Below are 17,727 nucleotides of genomic sequence, written 5' to 3'. Positions count from 1 at the left end.
CTCAGTACAGGGAGCAGAGAGGGGGTGTCCTCAGTACAGGGAGCAGAGAGAGGGGGTGACCTCAGTACAGGGAGCAGAGAGGGGGTGTCCTCAGTACAGTGAGCAGAGAGAGGGGGTGTCCTCAGTCCAGGGAGCAGAGAGAGGGGGTGACCTCAGTACAGGGAGCAGAGAGAGGAGGTGACCTCAGTACAGGGAGCAGAGAGAGGGGGTGTCCTCAGTACAGGGAGCAGAGAGAGGGGTGACTTCAGTACAGGGAGCAGAGAGAGGGGGTGACAGTACAGAGAGAGGGGGTGACCTCAGTACAGGGAGCAGAGAGAGGGGGTGACCTCAGTACAGGGAGCAGAGAGAGGGGGTGACCTCAGTACAGGGAGCAGAGAGAGGGTGACCTCAGTACAGGGAGCAGAGAGAGGGTGACCTCAGTACAGGGAGCAGAGAGAAGGTGACCTCAGTACAGGGAGCAGAGAGAGGGCGTGACCTCAGTACAGGGAGCAGAGAGGGGGTGACCTCAGTACAGGGAGCAGAGAGAGGGCGTGACCTCAGTACAGGGAGCAGAGAGAGGGGGTGACCTCAGTACAGGGAGCAGAGAGAGGGTGACGTCAGTACAGGGAGCAGAGAGGGGGGTGACCTCAGTACAGGGAGTGGAGTCACAGGTAGACAGGGACCCTGGGGAGTGTTGTAGAACAGAGTGACCCAGAGGTACAGGGACATGGTTCCCTGAAAGTGGAGTCACAGGTTGACAGGGCAGCGAAGATGATGTTTGCCACGCTGGCCTTCATCAGTCAGGGCACTGAGTACAGGAGTTGGGACATTATGTTACAGTTGTACGAGACGTTGGTGAGGCCTCACTTGGAGTATTGTGTTCAGTTCTGGTCACCCTGCCGTACGAAAAATGCCGTTGAGCTGGAAAGTGTGCAGAGGAGATTTCTGAGGATAAATTTCTGAGGACTGAGTTATGGAAAGAGGTTGGACAGGTTGGAACTTTATTCCTCGGAGTGTAGGAGACTGAGGGGTGACCTTACAGAGGCGTATAAAACCACCAGGGGCACAGATAGGGTGAATGTGCACAGTGTTTTTCCCCAGGGCTGGGCAATCACGAAACAGAGGGAACAGGTTCATGGTGAGCGGGAGGGAGATTTAATAGGGACCTGAGGGGCAACTGTTTCACCCAGAGGGAGATCTGTCTATGGAAGGAGCTGCCAGGGGAAGTGGTTGAGGCTAGAACAATAACGACATTTAAAAGATATCTGGACAGGTACACAGAAAGAAAAGGATTAGGGCATGGGGCAAAAGCTGGGAGATGGGAATGTGGAAGCTTTCGAGAGAGTACAGAGTAGATTTACTGGAATGCTGCCTGATTTAGAGAGGGTGCAGAGGAGATTTCCAGAACGATGTCTGGATTAGAGAGGGTGCAGAGGAGATGCACCAAATGCTGTCAGTATTAGAGAGGGAGCAGTGGAGATTATCACGATGCTGATTGGATTAGAGAGAATGCACCTCTCTTATTTTTATTATTATTATGGATTAGAAAGGAGACTCACTGGAGTGCTGCCTGGGTTAGAGAGGGTGCAGAGGAGATTTGACAAAATGCTGTCTGTATTAGAGAGACAACAGAGGAGATTTACCAGGATGCTGTCTTTTTAGAGCGGGTGCAGAGGAGATTCACAGGAATGCTGCCTGGATTACAGAGGGTGCAGTGGAGATTTACTGGAATGCTGCCTGGATTAGAGAGGGTGCAGAGGAGATTTACCAGGGCGATGTCTGCATTGAAGAGGGTGCAGAGGAGATTTACCTGACTGCTGTTTGTATTTGAGAGGGTGCAGAACAGATTTATCGGAATGCTGCCTGGAATAGAGAGGGTGCGTTGGCAATTTACCGGAATACTGTCTGCATTAGAGAGGGTGCAGAGGACATTTACCAGGATGTTGCGTGTATTACAAAGGGTGCAGGGGAGATGCACTAGGATGCTGTCTATATTAGAGAGGGTGCAGAGGAGACTCGTCAAAATGCTGCCTGTATTAGAGAGGGTGGAGTGGAGATTTACCAGGATGCTACCTGTATTAGATAGAGTGCAGAGCAGATTTACAAGCATGTTGTCTGTATTAAAGAGAGTGCAGAGGAGATTTACCAGGAGAGGGTGCAGGGGAGATTCACAAGTATACTGTCTGAATCTGGGAGGGTGCAGAGGAAATTTACCAGAATGCTGCCTGGATTAGTGAGGGTGCAGAGGAGATTTACCAGGATGCTGTCTGTATTAGAGAGGGTGTAAAGGAGATCTACCAGGATGCTTTCTGTATTAGTGAGGATGCAGAGGAGATCTACCAGGATGCTGTCTGTATTAGAGAGGGCGCAGGGGAGATCTACCAGGATGCTGCCTGGATTAGAGAGGGTGCAGGGGAGATCTACCAGGATGCTGCCTGGATTAGAGAGGGTGCAGAGGAGATTCACCAAGACAATGTCTGTATTAGAGAGGGTGCAGAGGAGATTCAGCAGGATGCTGTCTGTATTAGAGGGGGTTCAGAGGAGATTCGACAGAATGCTGTCTGTACTATAAAGGGCTCAGTGAAGATTTACCAGGATGTTGCCTAGATTAGAGAGGGCGCAGAGGAGATTCACCAGGATGCTGTCTGTATTAGAGAGGTTGCAGGGGAGATCTACCAGGATACTGTCTGGATTAGAGAATGTGCAGAGGATATTTACCGGAAAGCTGCCAAGATTATAGAGGGTGCAGAGGAGTTTCACCGGAATGCTGTCTGTATTAGGGAGCGTGCAGCAGAGATTTACCAGAATGAAGTCTGTATTAGAGAGGGTGCAGAGGAGTTTTACCGGAATGCGTGTCTGTACTACAGAGGGTGCAGAGGGGATTCACCAGAATACTGTTTGGATTAGAGAGGGTGCAGAAGAAATTTACTGGAATGCTTTCTATATTAGAGATGGTGCAGAGGAGATTTACCGGAATGCTGCCAGGATTATAGGGGGTGCAGAGTAGTTTGACCCAAATGCTGTCTGTATTACAAAGTTTGTAGATAGCGTGCAGTGGAGATTTACCGGAATGCCGTGTGTATTAGAGGGGATGCAGGGGAGATTTATCGGAATGCTGCCTGGATTAGAGAGGGTGCAGGGGAGATTTATCGGAATGCTGACTGGATTAGAGAGGGTGCAGGGGAGATTTATCAGAATGCTTACTGGATTAGAGAGGGTGCAGGGGAGATTTATCAGAATGCTTACTGGTTTGAAGACGGTGCAGAAGAGATATACCAGGACGTACTCTGTATTACAGAGGGTGCAGAGGGGATTGAGCAGACTGCTGTTTGTTTTACAGAGGGTGCAGAGGAGATTCACCAGGATGCTGTCTGTATTCGAAAGGGTGCAGAAGAAATTTACCAGAATGCTTCTGTATTAGCGATGGTGCAGAGGAGATTTACCAGGATGCTGTCTGGATTAGAGATGGTGCAGAGGAGATTCACCAGGATTCTGTCTGGATTAGAGAGGGTGCAGAGGAGATTTACCAGGATGTTGTCTGGATTAGAGATGGTGCAGAGGAGATTCACCAGGATGTTGTCTGGATTAGAGAGGGTACAGAGGAGATTCACCAGGATGCTGTCTGGATTAGAGATGGTGCAGAGGAGATTTACCAGGATGCTGTCTGGATTAGAGATGGTGCAGAGGAGATTTACCAGGATGCTGTCTGGATTAGAGAGGGTGCAGAGGAGATTCACCAGGATGCTGTCTGGATTAGAGATGGTGCAGAGGAGATTTACCAGGATGCTGTCTGGATTAGAGAGGGTGCAGAGGAGTCTGGGCAGACTGCTCTTTGTATTAGAGAGAGTGCAGATGAGATTTACCAGAATACTGCCTGGATTATAGCAATGTTTTATGAGGAAAGGTTGAGTGAGCTGAGGCTTTTCTCTTTGGACTGAGGGAGGATGAGAGGTGACGACAGAGGTGTACAAGATGCTAAGAGGTTGCAATAAGGTGAAGAGCCAGAGCATTTCCCAACGTGGAAATGGTTGGTATGAGGGGACCTAATTTTTAAGGTGATTGCAGGAAAGTACGGCGGGGGTGGGGAGGTTTTTCGGAGGGAAGTTTTATACACAGAGAGTAGAGGGTGTGTGGGACACCCCGCCAGAGACAGATGCATTCGCGTCATTTCAGAGATTCTTAGTTCGGTACAGGTGCATGATATGAAAACAGAGGGAGATGTGGCAGAGAAGGGTCGGGAGGTCAGCAGAACATTGCGGCCGAAAGGCCTGTACTGTGCTGCTCTATCAGGGGACCCTGAGTCTTTCTAGAGGACTGGCGTGTGTTCCCCTCACTTCCCCTTTCTGGTCCACAAGTAATCCCTTGGTCTCTCTGACGTTCGGTGAAAGTTTGTTCTTGCGACACCACTCAATCAGCTCACCTTTCTCACTCCTGTCACTCTCTGAGATCGTGAGATGTGGGGATGACAATCTTTACAACGTTGTTTCGTTTTGCAGTTGTTGCTGCTATACTGTACCCCAGTTAGAAGGAAAGGCGATCTCATTACAAGGTACCGAAGGGCCAGATCTAGTGAAGGGGGTGGCGATGTTTCCTATCGTTGGGGAATCAAGAACCAGAGGGCACAGCCTCAGAGTAGAGGGACATCCTTCTCGAACAGAGATGAGGAGGACTTTCTTCAGCCAGATCTATGGAATTCATAGCCACGAAGGGTTATTGGATATATTTAAGGCAGAGATTGATAGTTTCTTTTTTGTCAGGTCATCAAAGGTTACGGAGAGAAGCAGGGGAATGGGGTTGAGAGGGTTAATAAATTGGCCATGATGGAATAGTGGGACAGACTAAATGAGCCAAATGGTCTAATTCTGTTCCTATCTCTCATGGTCTCTTGGCTTCTGACAGTGAGATTCAGGTAACGAAGGGATTTGATTGCATCCTGTACAAGGGGCAGCTGAAACTCGTTCAAACTCACCTCTCGATCAAAGTTCCCCTGGAACTCAGACTCGAAATCCAGCTCTTCCATGGGGAAGAATGAGTGCAGACTGGCTGGAGAGAGGGGGAAATCCGGACAGGCTTTCTGCATCTCTGAGGGAGGACATAGGCTGCTGTCCTGCGGCTTCAGGAAGGGGATGGGTTAGGATGTTGGTAGTCAGAGATTCAGAGGTCAGAATAATGGCCAATACAGAGACAAGACAAAACCCTGTTACCGGAGTGAAACTCCCTCCACACCATCCCATCACCCACTCCCGGGGTCAAACACAGAGTGAATCTCCCTCCACACATCCCATCACACACTCCTTAGGTCAGACACAGAATGAAACTCCCTCCACACCATCCCATCACACACTTCCGGGGTCAGACAGAGTGAAGCTCCCCTCCACACGTCCCATCACACACTCCTTGGGTCAGACACAGAATAAAGATCCCTCCACATCGTCCCATCACACTCTCCTGGGGTCAGATACAGAGTAAATCTCCTGCCACACCGTCCCATCACACACTTCCAGGGTCAGACACAGAGTGAAGCTCCCTCCACACCATCGCATCACACACTCCCGGGGTCAGACGCAGAGTGAAGCTCCCTCACACCAGCCCGGCACACACTCCGAGGGTCAGACACAGAGTGAAGCTCCCTCACACCAGCCCGTCACACCCTCCCGGGGTCAGACAGCATGGAGAACCCTGACCTGTAGTGGGCTTCCTTCCTGTGGCTGTGGCTGGGGAGATAAGAGACCGGCATCAGTGATGGAGGGGAGAAGAAAGTTGTTTCTGGGGGAAGGGAGACTCTCCGTCTGTCCTTCCATCAACGCCGGGCCAGGAAAGGGTGAGGCTGAGATGGGTGGGTGGGGAGCCAGTGTTGGTGGCTGCTCCTGCCTCAGTTTCCACGTTAGCCTCTCGATCACCTTCTGTTTCTCAAGAAGGGCGGGCCGGACCGTGGACGGAGGCGATCGTGGCCGGGACACCAAGGGCGGGGGTGCCATCTTGGGCCCCGAAAGCTGGTAGGGCTTCAGACGTTCAAGCAGGGCAGGTTTCGTGCCAGAGACAGGCAGGCCACGTTTCCTCAGCTGCTGCCGTAGCTCGGACACCTGTTGGATGGTTGATGAGAAGTGTTAGTGCTTAGACATACAGAGCAAAAACTTCCTGAAGGCGAGCTCAGTAGCAGACAGAAACTGAAACACAGACACGATACACAGACACAGACAGAAACTGAAACACAGACACAGACAGAAATTCAAACATGGATACAATACACAGAAAACATACAGAAACTCAAACATGGAGACGATACACAAAGACAGCAACCCAAACAAGGCCATGAGACACAGACACAGACAGAAACTTAATCACTGTCACAATACACAGACACAGACACAGATGGAAATTCAAACACAGACACAAAACACAGACACAGATGGACCTCAAATACATACATAAAACACATACACAGACACATACAGAAACTCAAACACAGACACGATACACATTCAGACACAAACTGAAACTCAAACATTGACACGATACACAAACACAGACAGAAACTCAAACATTCACACGATACACAGACACAGATGGAAACTCAAAAACAGACACGATACACAGACACAGACAGAAACTCAAACACAGACACGAAACACAGACACAAATGGAACTCAAACACAAACATAAAACACATACACAGACATAGACAGAAACTCAAACGCAGACATGATACACAGACAACAAACAGAAACTCAAACACAGACACGATACACAGACACAGACAGAAACTCAAACATGAATCCTAGACACAGACAAAAACTCAAACACGGACATGATACACAGACAACATACAGAACCTCAAACACACGACACGATACACAGACAACATACAGAAACTCAAACACAGACATGATACACAGACACAGACAAAAACTCAAATACAGACACAATATCCAGACACAGACAGAAACTCAAACACAGACATGATTCCCAGACACAAATGGAAACTCAAACACGAATACTGGACACAGCCAAAAACTCAAACACGGACATGATACACAGACAATATACAGAAACTCAAACACAGACACAGATGGAAACTCAAACACAGACACAAAACACAGACTCAGATGGAAACTCAAAAACAGACACGATACTCAGACCCAGATGGCACTCAAACACAGACTTGAAACACGTACACAGACGGAAACTCCAACATGGACTCGAGACACAGACAACACACAGAAACTTAAACATGGACATGATACACAGACACAGATACAGACAGAAGCTCAAACATGAAACACATACACAGACACAGACAGAAACTCAAACACAGACACGAGACAGACACAGATGGAAACTCAATCACGGACATGATACACAGTCACAGACGGAAATTCAAACATAGACATGATACACAGACACAACACAGATGGAAACGCAAACACAGACACAGACTGAAACTCAAACACAGACATGATACACATACACAGACACAGATGGATATTCAAACATAGACACAATACACAGACACAGATGGAAATGCAAACACGGACACGATACACATACACAGATGGAAACTCAAACATGGACATGAGACACAGACAACTTAGAGAAACTCAAACACAGACATGATACATACACACAGACATAGACGGAAACTCACAGACATGGATGGATACTCAAACACAGACATGATACACATACACAGACACAGATGGAAACTCAAAAACAGACACAATACACAGACACAGATGGAACTCAAACATAGACATGAAACACAGACACAGACGGAAACTCAAACATGGACACGAGACACAGACAACATACAGAAATTCAAATACAGACACGATACACAGACACAGACGGAAACTCAAACACAGACACAGATGTAAACTCAAAAACAGACATGATACACATACAGAAACACAGACGGAAACTCAAACACGGACACTAGACACAGATACAAACTCAAACACGGACATGATACACAGACGCAGACAGAATCTCAAACACAGATATGAAACACAGACACAGACACAGGTGGAAACTCAAACACAGACACAGATGAAAGCTCCAACATGAAACACGTACACAGACACAGACAGAAACTCAAACACAGATATGATACACAGACAGAGACAGAAATTCAAACACGGACAGGATACACAGACACAGACTGAAATTCATATATGGACATGAAACACAGACACAGACCAGACAGAAGCACAAGCACAGGCATGATACACAGACTCAGACTGAAACTCAAACATGGACAAGAAATGCAGACCCAGATAGACACTCAAACATGGACAAGATACACGGATAAAGACAGAAACACAACTATGGACAACAATGTAGTCACAGTCAGAAACTCAAACACAGATGAAAACACAAAATCAGTCAAAAATGCAGACACAGATGGAAACACAAACAAGGACAAAAACACAGACAATACATAAACATGGACAAAAACACAACTACAGACAGAAATTCAAACATAGTCAAGAAATGCAGAAACAGATGGAATCTCAAACACAGACAAGAAACACAAACCAGAGAGAAATACATTCACGGATAAAAAACCCAGTCACAGACAGATACTCAAACATGAACAAGAAACACAAACATTGATGGAAACTCAAACACGGACAAGAAACCAGACACAGACAGATAATCAGTCACATTCCAGAAACCAGACTCAGACAGAAACTCAAACACATTCCACAAAACCAGACACAGGCATAAACTCAAACACAGAAAAGAAACACAGACACAGATGGAAACAAAAACATGGTGCAGAATTGCAGACACTGACAGAAACACAAACATGGACAAGACATGCAGACAAAAATAGAAATATACACATGAACAAGAAACACAGACACAAACAGATTCTCAGACACCGATAAGATCACTGACACAGGCGGAAGTGCAAACATGAACAGTAAATGTAGACACAGATGGAAACAAAAACATGAACAAGAAATGCAGAGACAGACAGAAACAAAAACATAGACAAGAAATACAGACACAGACATAAACTCAGATAGAAGGGAAATGCAGAGAGAGACAGAAATGTAGGCACAGACAGAAACACAATATAGACAATGAACACAGAGACAGACAGAAACTCAAACATGGACAAGATATCCAGACACAGACGGAAACTCAAAGACCAACAAGAGATGCAGACACAGATAGAAACACAAACACAGACAAGAAACACTTACACATATGAAAAACAGAATCACGAACCCAAAATGCAGACATAAAGAGAAATACAAACACAAAACAGAAGCACTGACACAGACAGAAACTCAAACATGGACACAATACACAGACTCAGACAGAAACTCAAACACAAACAAGAAACACAGGCACAGACGGAAACACATACATAGACAAGAAACTCAGACATAGACAGAAAGCAAAAGAAAGAAAGAAAAAAAAGGCAGAATCTCAAACATGGCATGGACAAAAATGGAGACACAGACTGAAACGCAAACAGGGACACAGAGAGAAACACAAACAAGGACAAAATATTCAGAAACAGGTGGAAACACAAACATGGATAAAATATGCAGAAACATAAACACCTGAAAGAAATGCAGTCACAGACAGAAACTCAAACACAGACAAGAAATGCAGACACAGATGAGAAACAGCAGCAAGGACAAGAAATGCTGAAACAAACAAAAATATTAACACAGACAAGAAATACAGACACATATGAAAAATAGAAACAGACAAGAAATGGAGACATAACTAGAAATACAAACACAAAACAGACACACGGAAACTCAAAAATAGACAAGAAATGCAGACACAAGCTGAAAATCAAACAGGATAGGAAACGCAGAGACAGACAGAAACTCAAAGACCAACAAGAGATGCAGAAACAGATGGAAACTCAAACACAGATAAGAAACACAGCAACAAATGGAAGCTCAAACATGGCAAGAAATGCCAACACAGAGGGAAGTGCAAGCATGGTCAGTAAATACAGACACAAATAGAAACAAAAACACAAACAACAGATGCAGACACAAACAGAAATAGAAACACAGACAAGAAATGCCGTGACAGGCAGAAACACAGACACAGATGAAAACACTAACATAGACAAGAAACACAGACGCAGATGGAAACAACAATGCAGACAAGAAACGTAGACACCGGCAGAACTCAAACACGAACAAGCAATGCAGACTCAGATGGAAATTCAAACACTGACAAGAAACCAGACACAGACAGAAACACAAATACACACAAGAAACCAGACGCAGACAGAAACACAAACACAGAGAAGAAACCAGACACAGACAGAAATCCAAACACGATCAAGATACACAGACAGAAACACAAACACAGAAAAGAAACCAGACACAGACAGAAACACAAACACAGAGAAGAAATCAGACACAGACAGAAACACAAACACAGAAAAGAAACCAGACACAGACAGAAACACAAACACAGAAAAGAAACCAGACACAGACAGAAACACAAACAAGAAATACAGACACAGACAGAAATCCAAACACAATCAAGATACACAGACAGAAACACAAACACGGAAAAGAAACCAGACACAAAACACAAACAAGAAATACAGACACAGACAGAAATCCAAACACAGACAGAAGAAAACACAGACACAGATGTAAACTTTGTGACAGAAGAGAGCAGGCTGGAGATGACTGAAGACAGGGAACAGGTCTCCTTGCCAGTGGGACAAAAACACGGACTCCACAGATGCAAACAGCCCTCCTTGTGCTAACATCACACCATCCCACATGACTCAGAAAACCCTCTCACCGTCAGGTCGTCCAGGTTGGCAGGTAGGAGTTCAGGCCGGGGACAGCAGGGTACCGGGATGGCTGTCGGGCTCTTGGGCACTGCTGTCAGGGGGACAAAAGGCAGCTGAGGGGGGAGAGCTCTGGCAAAACCCACAATGCCATCGGGAACCAGGCTAGGGTCAGACGGGAGGGTGGGGGAGAGGAGAGACATAATTACATCACAACAGTACAATTGGGAACAATAACCCATTACCCAGCTTCCTAGTGTCCTGTCTGTAGAGAAGTATTCTAAAGCATTAAACACCAGGCACACAGTCGAGAGAGGGAGAGAGGGAGGGAAAGAGGGAGAGAGAGGGAGGGAGGGAGAGGGAGAGAGGGGGAGGGGGGAGAGAGAGATGGAAAGGGGAAGAGAGAGGGGGAAGAGGGGGAGAGAGAGGGAGGAGAGAGGGGAGAGAGAGGGGGGGCAGAGAGAGGGGAGAGAGAGAAGGAGGAGAGAGGGGAGAGAGGGAGGAGAGAGGGGAGAGAGAGAGGGAGGAGGTGAGGAGAGAGAGGGAGGAGGTGGAGAGAGAGAGGGAGGAGAGAGAGAGGTGGGGAGAGAGGGAGGAGAGAGAGGGGGAGAGGGGAGAGAGAGGGAGGAGAGAGGGGAGAGAGAGGGAGGAAAGAAGAAAGAGAGAGGGGAGAGAGAGGGGAGATGGGGGAGAGAGAGGGAGGAGAGAGGGAGAGAGGGGAGAGAGAGGGAGGAGAGAGGGGAGAGAGGGAGGAGAGAGAGGGAGGAGAGAGGGGAGAGGGGGAGAGAGAGGGAGGAGAAAGGGGGCAGAGAGGGGACAGAGCGGAGAGAGAGGGGGGATAGAGAGGAGAGAGAGGGAGGAGAGAGGGGAGAGAGGGAGGGAGGAGGTGGGGAGAGAGAGGGGGAGGGGGAGAGAGGGAGGAGAGGGGAGAGAGGGAGGAGGGGAGAGAGAGGAAGGAGAGAGGGGGAGGGGGAGAGAGAGGGAGGGGAGAGGGGAGAGAGAGGGTGGAGAGGGGGAGAGAGAGGAAGGAGAGAGAGGGAGAGGGGAGAGAGGGGGAGAGAGAGGGAGGAGAGAGGGAGGAGAGAGGGGGGAGAGGGGAGAGAGGGAGGAGAGAGGGGGCGGAGAGGGGAGAGAGGGGGAGAGAGAGAGAGAGAGACGAGTAGAGAAGGCAGAAGAGGAGTGGTTGGTAGGGGAGGAGGAAGTGGAACACTATGATGAGGGGAAAGGGAGGACAGTAAGGATCTCTCCCTCCTTGCACACATTCACCCTGTGGCGAGGCAGTGAAGGACTGAGAGGACATCATTCCACCACCCGTTGCCCCCTTCCCCCCCAACTCACCCCGCGGCTTGGTTGGCCGGTGTCTGCTGCTGGCTGAGTATCTGCAGCTGCAGGTAGAGTTGTTGCTGACGGAGGAGGCGCAAGTACGCAGTGTCCATTGCCACTGGACCCTCGCACGCCTTCTGGTCTGGCGGCACGTACTGATGGTACTTCAGCTTCCGCACCTTCGGCTTGCCATCCTTTGCTTTCTTTGGCCGCTGGGGGCGGTAGGTATCCGGCCCGCTGTGGGGGGCCTGTAGATGGAGAGGAACACGTGGTGTGAGAGAGAGGGGGTGAGAGAGGGGGTGAGAGAGAGGGTGAGAGAGAGGAGGTGAGGGAGGGGGATGAGAGGGGGGAATGAGAGAGGGGAAATAAGAGAGGAGGAATGAGAGGGGGTGAGAGAGAGGGGGGATGAGAGGGGGGAATGAGAGAGGGGAAATGAGAGAGGGGGAATGAGAGGGGGGGAATGAGAGGGCGGTGAGAGCGAGAGAGAATGAGAGAGGGAGGATGAAGGGAATGAGAGAGGGGAATGAGAGAGGGGGTGAGAGAGAGGGAATGAGCAAGGGGAATGAGAGAGAGAATGAGAGAGAGGAAATGAGGGGGGAATGAGAGAGAGAATGAGAGAGAGGAAATGAGGGGGGAATGAGAGAGGGGTTAAGAGAGAGGGAGAATGAGAGAGGAGAATGAGAGAAGGAGGATGAGGGGGGAAGATGAGAGGGGGATGAGAGGGAGGAATGAAAGAGGAAAAGGAGAGAGGGAATGAGAGAGGGGAATGAGAGAGAGGGATTAGAGAGATTTGAGAAAGATCGTCATGAGAGACGGATGAGAGGAAGCTAGGGATGAGACCGGTGTGCATGCAATGTGCAACAGAGTGGTGTGAGAGAGAGGGAAAGAGGGGGGAATGAGAGAGCCATTGAGAGAGAGGGAATGAGAGAGGGGGAATGAGAGAGGGGGAATGAGAGAAGAAATGTGAGAGAGGTGAATGAGAGAGGGGAATGACAGAGAGGGGGATGTGAGGGAGGAATGAGAGAGAGGGAAAGTGAGAGAGGTGAATGAGAGAGAGAGGATGAGAGGGGGAATGAGAGAGAGGGAAACTGAGAGAGGGGAATAAGAGAGAGGGAATGTGAGAGAGCGGGATGTGAGACTGTGAGGGATGAGAGAAGGGGCAATAATAGAATGAGAAGTATGTAGGACTGGGGGAACTAAGGTTCAGCATGTCATCAAAAGGTCAGAAACGTGAATGGAAGTCCACTGGGGAGTTTATTGTGATCGGGAAACACCATTGCCCAGGAATGGAAAAGTCAATAGAAAGTGGTGCATATCACAGTCTATCTCACGAGATGCCCTCCCAACTACTGAGCACATCTGTAAGGTGCATTATTGCAGGCAAGCAGCGTACAACATCAAAGACCCTGTCCCCCACCATCTCTTCTCAGGGCCTTAGCTCTCACACCAGCAAGTTCAGGAGCAGTTACTATACTTTATACTTTATTGTCGCCAAACAATTGATACTAGAACGTACAATCATCATAGCGATATTTGATTCTGCGCTTCCCGCTCCCTGGATTACAAATCGATAGTAAATATTAAAAATCTAAATTATAAATCATAAATAGAAAATATTAAAATGGGAAGTGAGGTTGTGTAAAAAAACCGAGAGGCAGGTCCGGATATTTGGAGGGTATGGCCCAGATCCGGGTCAGGATCCGTTCAGCAGTCTTATCACAGTTGGAAAGAAGCTGTTCCCAAATCTGGCCGTACGAGTCTTCAAGCTCCTGAGCCTTCTCCCGGCGGGAAGAGGGACAAAAAGTGTGTTGGCTGGGTGGGTCGTGTCCTTGATTATCCTGGCAACACTGCTCCGTCAGCGTGCGGTGTGAAGTGAGTCCAAGGACGGAAGATTGGTTTGTGTGATGTGCTGGGCCGTGTTCACGATCTTCTGCAGCTTCTTCCCGTCTTGGACAGGACAACTTCCATACCAGGTTGTGATGCACCCTAGAAGAATGCTTTCTACGGTGCATCTATAAAAATTACTGAGGGTTTTAGGGGACAGGCCAAATTTCTTTAGCTTTCTCAGGAAGTAAAGGCACTGGTGGCCCTTCTTGGCAGTGGACTCTGCTTGGTTGGACCAAGTCAGGTCATTTGTGATATTATGCTATCCCTCAACCATCAGATTCCAGAATCATCCCAGGAAGGGAATTTGGTGTTAACCTCTCTGAAGGTTTATTCTGGGCCCAGCACATTGATGCAATTGGTTCAACAGGGCCTATATTTCGTCAGGAGTTTGAAGAGATTGGTATGTCACCTAAGACACTCGCAAATTTCTACAGATGCACGGTGGAGAGTATTCTGACTGGTTGCTTCACTGTCTGGGACGGAGGGGTCAGAAGAAGCTGCAGGAAGTTGTAAACTCAGCCAGCTCCACCATGGGCACTAGCCTCCCCCAGGACAGGATGCGCCCTCTTCCACATAGATTGGGTGAATCAAGGAAGTTTTGAGGAGGACTTCAGAGAACGCATCTGTGCTGGCTTTCTTGAGCAGCATGTTAGTGAACCTACAAGGGAAAATACTATCTTACATCTAGTCCTGTGCAATGAGACAGGTAAGATTAACGATCTTGTAGTCAGGGATCCTCTTGAAAAGAGTGGTCATAGTATGATTGAATTTCACATTCAGATGGAGGATGAAATAGTTAGATCTAAAACTAGTGTATTATGCTTGAACTAGGGAGACTACAACAAGATGAGGGAGGAGTTGGCTAATGTGGATTGGGAGCACAGGCTATTTGGTCGGACAGTTGAGGAACAGTGGAATACTTTCAAAGAGATTGTTCACAGTGCTCAACAAAAGTATATTCCAGTCAAAAGTAAAGACAGGAAGTGTGGGGAGAGCCAGCCTTGGATAACTAAAGATAGTATCAAATTAAAAGCTCATGCGTACAAAGTCGCAAAGAGTAGTGGGAGACTGAAGGATTGAGAAAACTTTAAAAAGCAACAAAGAACAACTAAACAAGAAATAAGGAAAGGGAAGATAGAGTACAAAAGTCAATTAGCACAAAATACAAAAACAGATGGCAAAAGTTTTTATAAATATATAAAGCAGAAGAGGGTGGCTAAAGTCAATGTAGATCCCTTGGAAGACAAGAAGGGGAAATTGATATTGGGTAATAAGGAAATGGCTGAGGCACTGAACGACTATTTTGTGTTGGTCTTCACGGTGGAAGACACATCTAATATGGCAAAGAAGGATGTTATGGGCGAAATGTCCTTTCAGAAATGTGCTGGCAGAGGGGAAGAAGCTCCCATTGTTACCGTCGTGGACACTCTCAGTGCGTCAGGAGCAGCTTCTTCCACTCTGCCATCAGATTTCTGAGCCGACATTGAACCCACGTACTCAATCAATTTGCTCTCTTTCTGCACTACGTATTTCTGTTTACGATCAATAGTATTTATTGCGCATTGCTGTGTTCTGCTGCCACAAAACTACAATTTCCACAACAATATGCTACTGCTATCCAGCCTGATTCTGACTCTCTGGGTAACTTCACTCACCCCAGCACTGAGCTGGTTCTATGAGCCCTCCGGCCCTCTGCCCTCACCGTGCACACTCACCGTGGTAACGGCTGGAATCTGTGTGGTGGGGGCGGTCAGGCTTGTATCCTGCCCCTGCCCAGCTGACACCTCGCACACTGCTCCACCCTGGGGCGTAACTTCTGCGAGCTCCAAACCCAACACTGTCCCTCGTGGTGAACCCTGTGGAGGAGAGGTTCGAGGGTAGAGTGGTCAGTATCAGGTGAACTCCATATCACACACCATGACCCCCTGTTCAAACCCCTCCCTATCTCTGTGAACACTACACTCCCACACTCCCCGTCCTCCTGTACAAACCCCTCCCTCACCCCCTCCCTATCTCTGTAACCCCTACACTCCCCCCTCCTGTTCAAACCCCTCCCTCACCCCCTCCCCATCTCTGTAACACCTACACTCCCCCCTCCTGTTCAAACCCCTCCCTCACCCCCTCCCCATCTCTGTAACACCTACACTCCCCCTCCTGTTCAAACCCCTCCGTCACCCCCTCCCTATCTCAGTAACCCCTACACTCCTCCCTCCTGTTCAAACCCCTCCCTCACCCCTTCCCTATCTCTGTAACCACTACACTCCCTGTCCATCTGTTCGAACCCCTCCCTATCTCTGTAACCCCTACACTCCCCCTCCTGTTCAAACCCTCCCTCACCCCCTCCCTATCTCTGTAACCCCTACAATCCCCCCTCCTGTTCAAACCCCTCCCTCACCCCCTCCCTATCTCTGTAACCCCTACACTCCCTGTCTGTCTGTTCAAACCCCTCCCTCACCCCCTCCCTATCTCTGTAACCCGGACACTCCCCCCTCCTGTTCCAATCCCTCCCTCACCCCCTCCCTATCTCTGTAACCCCTACACCCTCATCCTCCTGTTCAAACCCCTCCCTCACACCCTCCCTATCTCTGTAACCCCTACACTCCCCCCTCCTGTTCAAACTCCTCCCTATCTCTGTAACCCCTACACTCCCCCCTCCTGTTCAAACTCCTCCCTATCTCTGTAACCCCTACACTCCCCCCTCCTGTTCAAACTCCTCCCTCACCCCCTCCCTATCTCTCTAACCCCTACACTCCCCCCTCCTGTTCAAACCCTCCCTCACCCCCTCCCTATCCCTGTAACCCCTACACTCTCCCCTCCTGTACAAACCCCTCCCTTGCCCCCTCCCTATCTCTGTAACCCCTACATTCCCCCCTCCTGTTCAAACCCCTCCCTCACCCCCTCCCTATCTCTGTAACCCCTACACTCCCCCTCCTGTTCAAACCCCTCCCTCACCCCCTCCCTATCTCTGTAACCCCGACACTCCCTGTCCATCTGTTCAAACCCCTCCCTCACCCCCTCCCTATCTCTGTAACCCCTACACTCCCCCTCCTGTTCAAACCCCTCCCTCACCCCCTCCCTATCTCTGTAACCCCGACACTCCCTGTCCATCTGTTCAAACCCCTCCCTCACCCCCTCCCTATCTCTGTAACCCCTACACTCCCCCTCCTGTTCAAACCCCTCCCTCACCCCCTCCCTATCTCTGTAACCCCTACACTCCCCCCTCCTGTTCAAACCCCTCCCTCACCCCCTCCCTATCTCTGTAACCCCTACACTCCCCCTCTTGTTCAAACCCCTCCCTCACCCCCTCCCTATCTCTGTAACCCCGACACTCCCTGTCCATCTGTTCAAACCCCTCCCTCACCCCCTCCCTATCTCTGTAACCCCTACACTCCCCCTCCTGTTCAAACCCCTCCCTCACCCCCTCCCTATCTCTGTAACCCCGACACTCCCTGTCCATCTGTTCAAATCCCTCCCTCACTCCCTCCCTATCTCTGTAACCCCTACACTCCCCCTCCTGTTCAAACCCCTCCCTCACCCCCTCCCTATCTCTGTAACCCCTACACTCCCCCCTCCTGTTCAAACCCCTCCCTCACCCCCTCCCTATCTCTGTAACCCCTACACTCCCCCCTCCTGTTCAAACCCCTCCCTCACCCCCTCCCTATCTCTGTAACCCCTACACTGCCCCCTCCTGTTCAAACTCCTCCCTCATCCCCTCCCTATCTCTGTAACCCCTACATTCCCCCCTCCTG

The 17,727-nt window shown here is 49.0% G+C and overlaps 1 protein-coding gene across 6 annotated transcripts in view; it reads right to left on the bottom strand.

Moving 5' to 3' along the window:
- Positions 1-17,727, bottom strand: part of LOC134338799 (myocardin-like) — a 75,009-nt gene that overhangs the window by 18,518 nt on the left and 38,764 nt on the right. For 5 of the 6 annotated variants that reach the window (XM_063034868.1, XM_063034863.1, XM_063034867.1 and 2 more), the window contains 5 exons: positions 15,694-15,834; positions 12,107-12,339; positions 10,780-10,933; positions 5,664-6,062; positions 4,949-5,092 (listed from right to left, as the gene is read on the bottom strand). In XM_063034868.1, coding sequence (XP_062890938.1) covers positions 4,949-5,092; positions 5,664-6,062; positions 10,780-10,933; positions 12,107-12,339; positions 15,694-15,834 — 1,071 coding nt within the window. The remainder of the gene's footprint in view (positions 1-4,948; positions 5,093-5,663; positions 6,063-10,779; positions 10,934-12,106; positions 12,340-15,693; positions 15,835-17,727) is intronic. The other variant, XM_063034864.1, reaches the window with a different exon arrangement.

The sequence above is a fragment of the Mobula hypostoma genome, chromosome 28, assembly GCF_963921235.1.
Source record: "Mobula hypostoma chromosome 28, sMobHyp1.1, whole genome shotgun sequence".
Taxonomy (NCBI): Eukaryota; Metazoa; Chordata; class Chondrichthyes; order Myliobatiformes; family Myliobatidae; genus Mobula; species Mobula hypostoma.
Note: the sequence above shows the minus strand (reverse complement) of the source record. Positions and strands in the feature narration are given on the sequence as shown.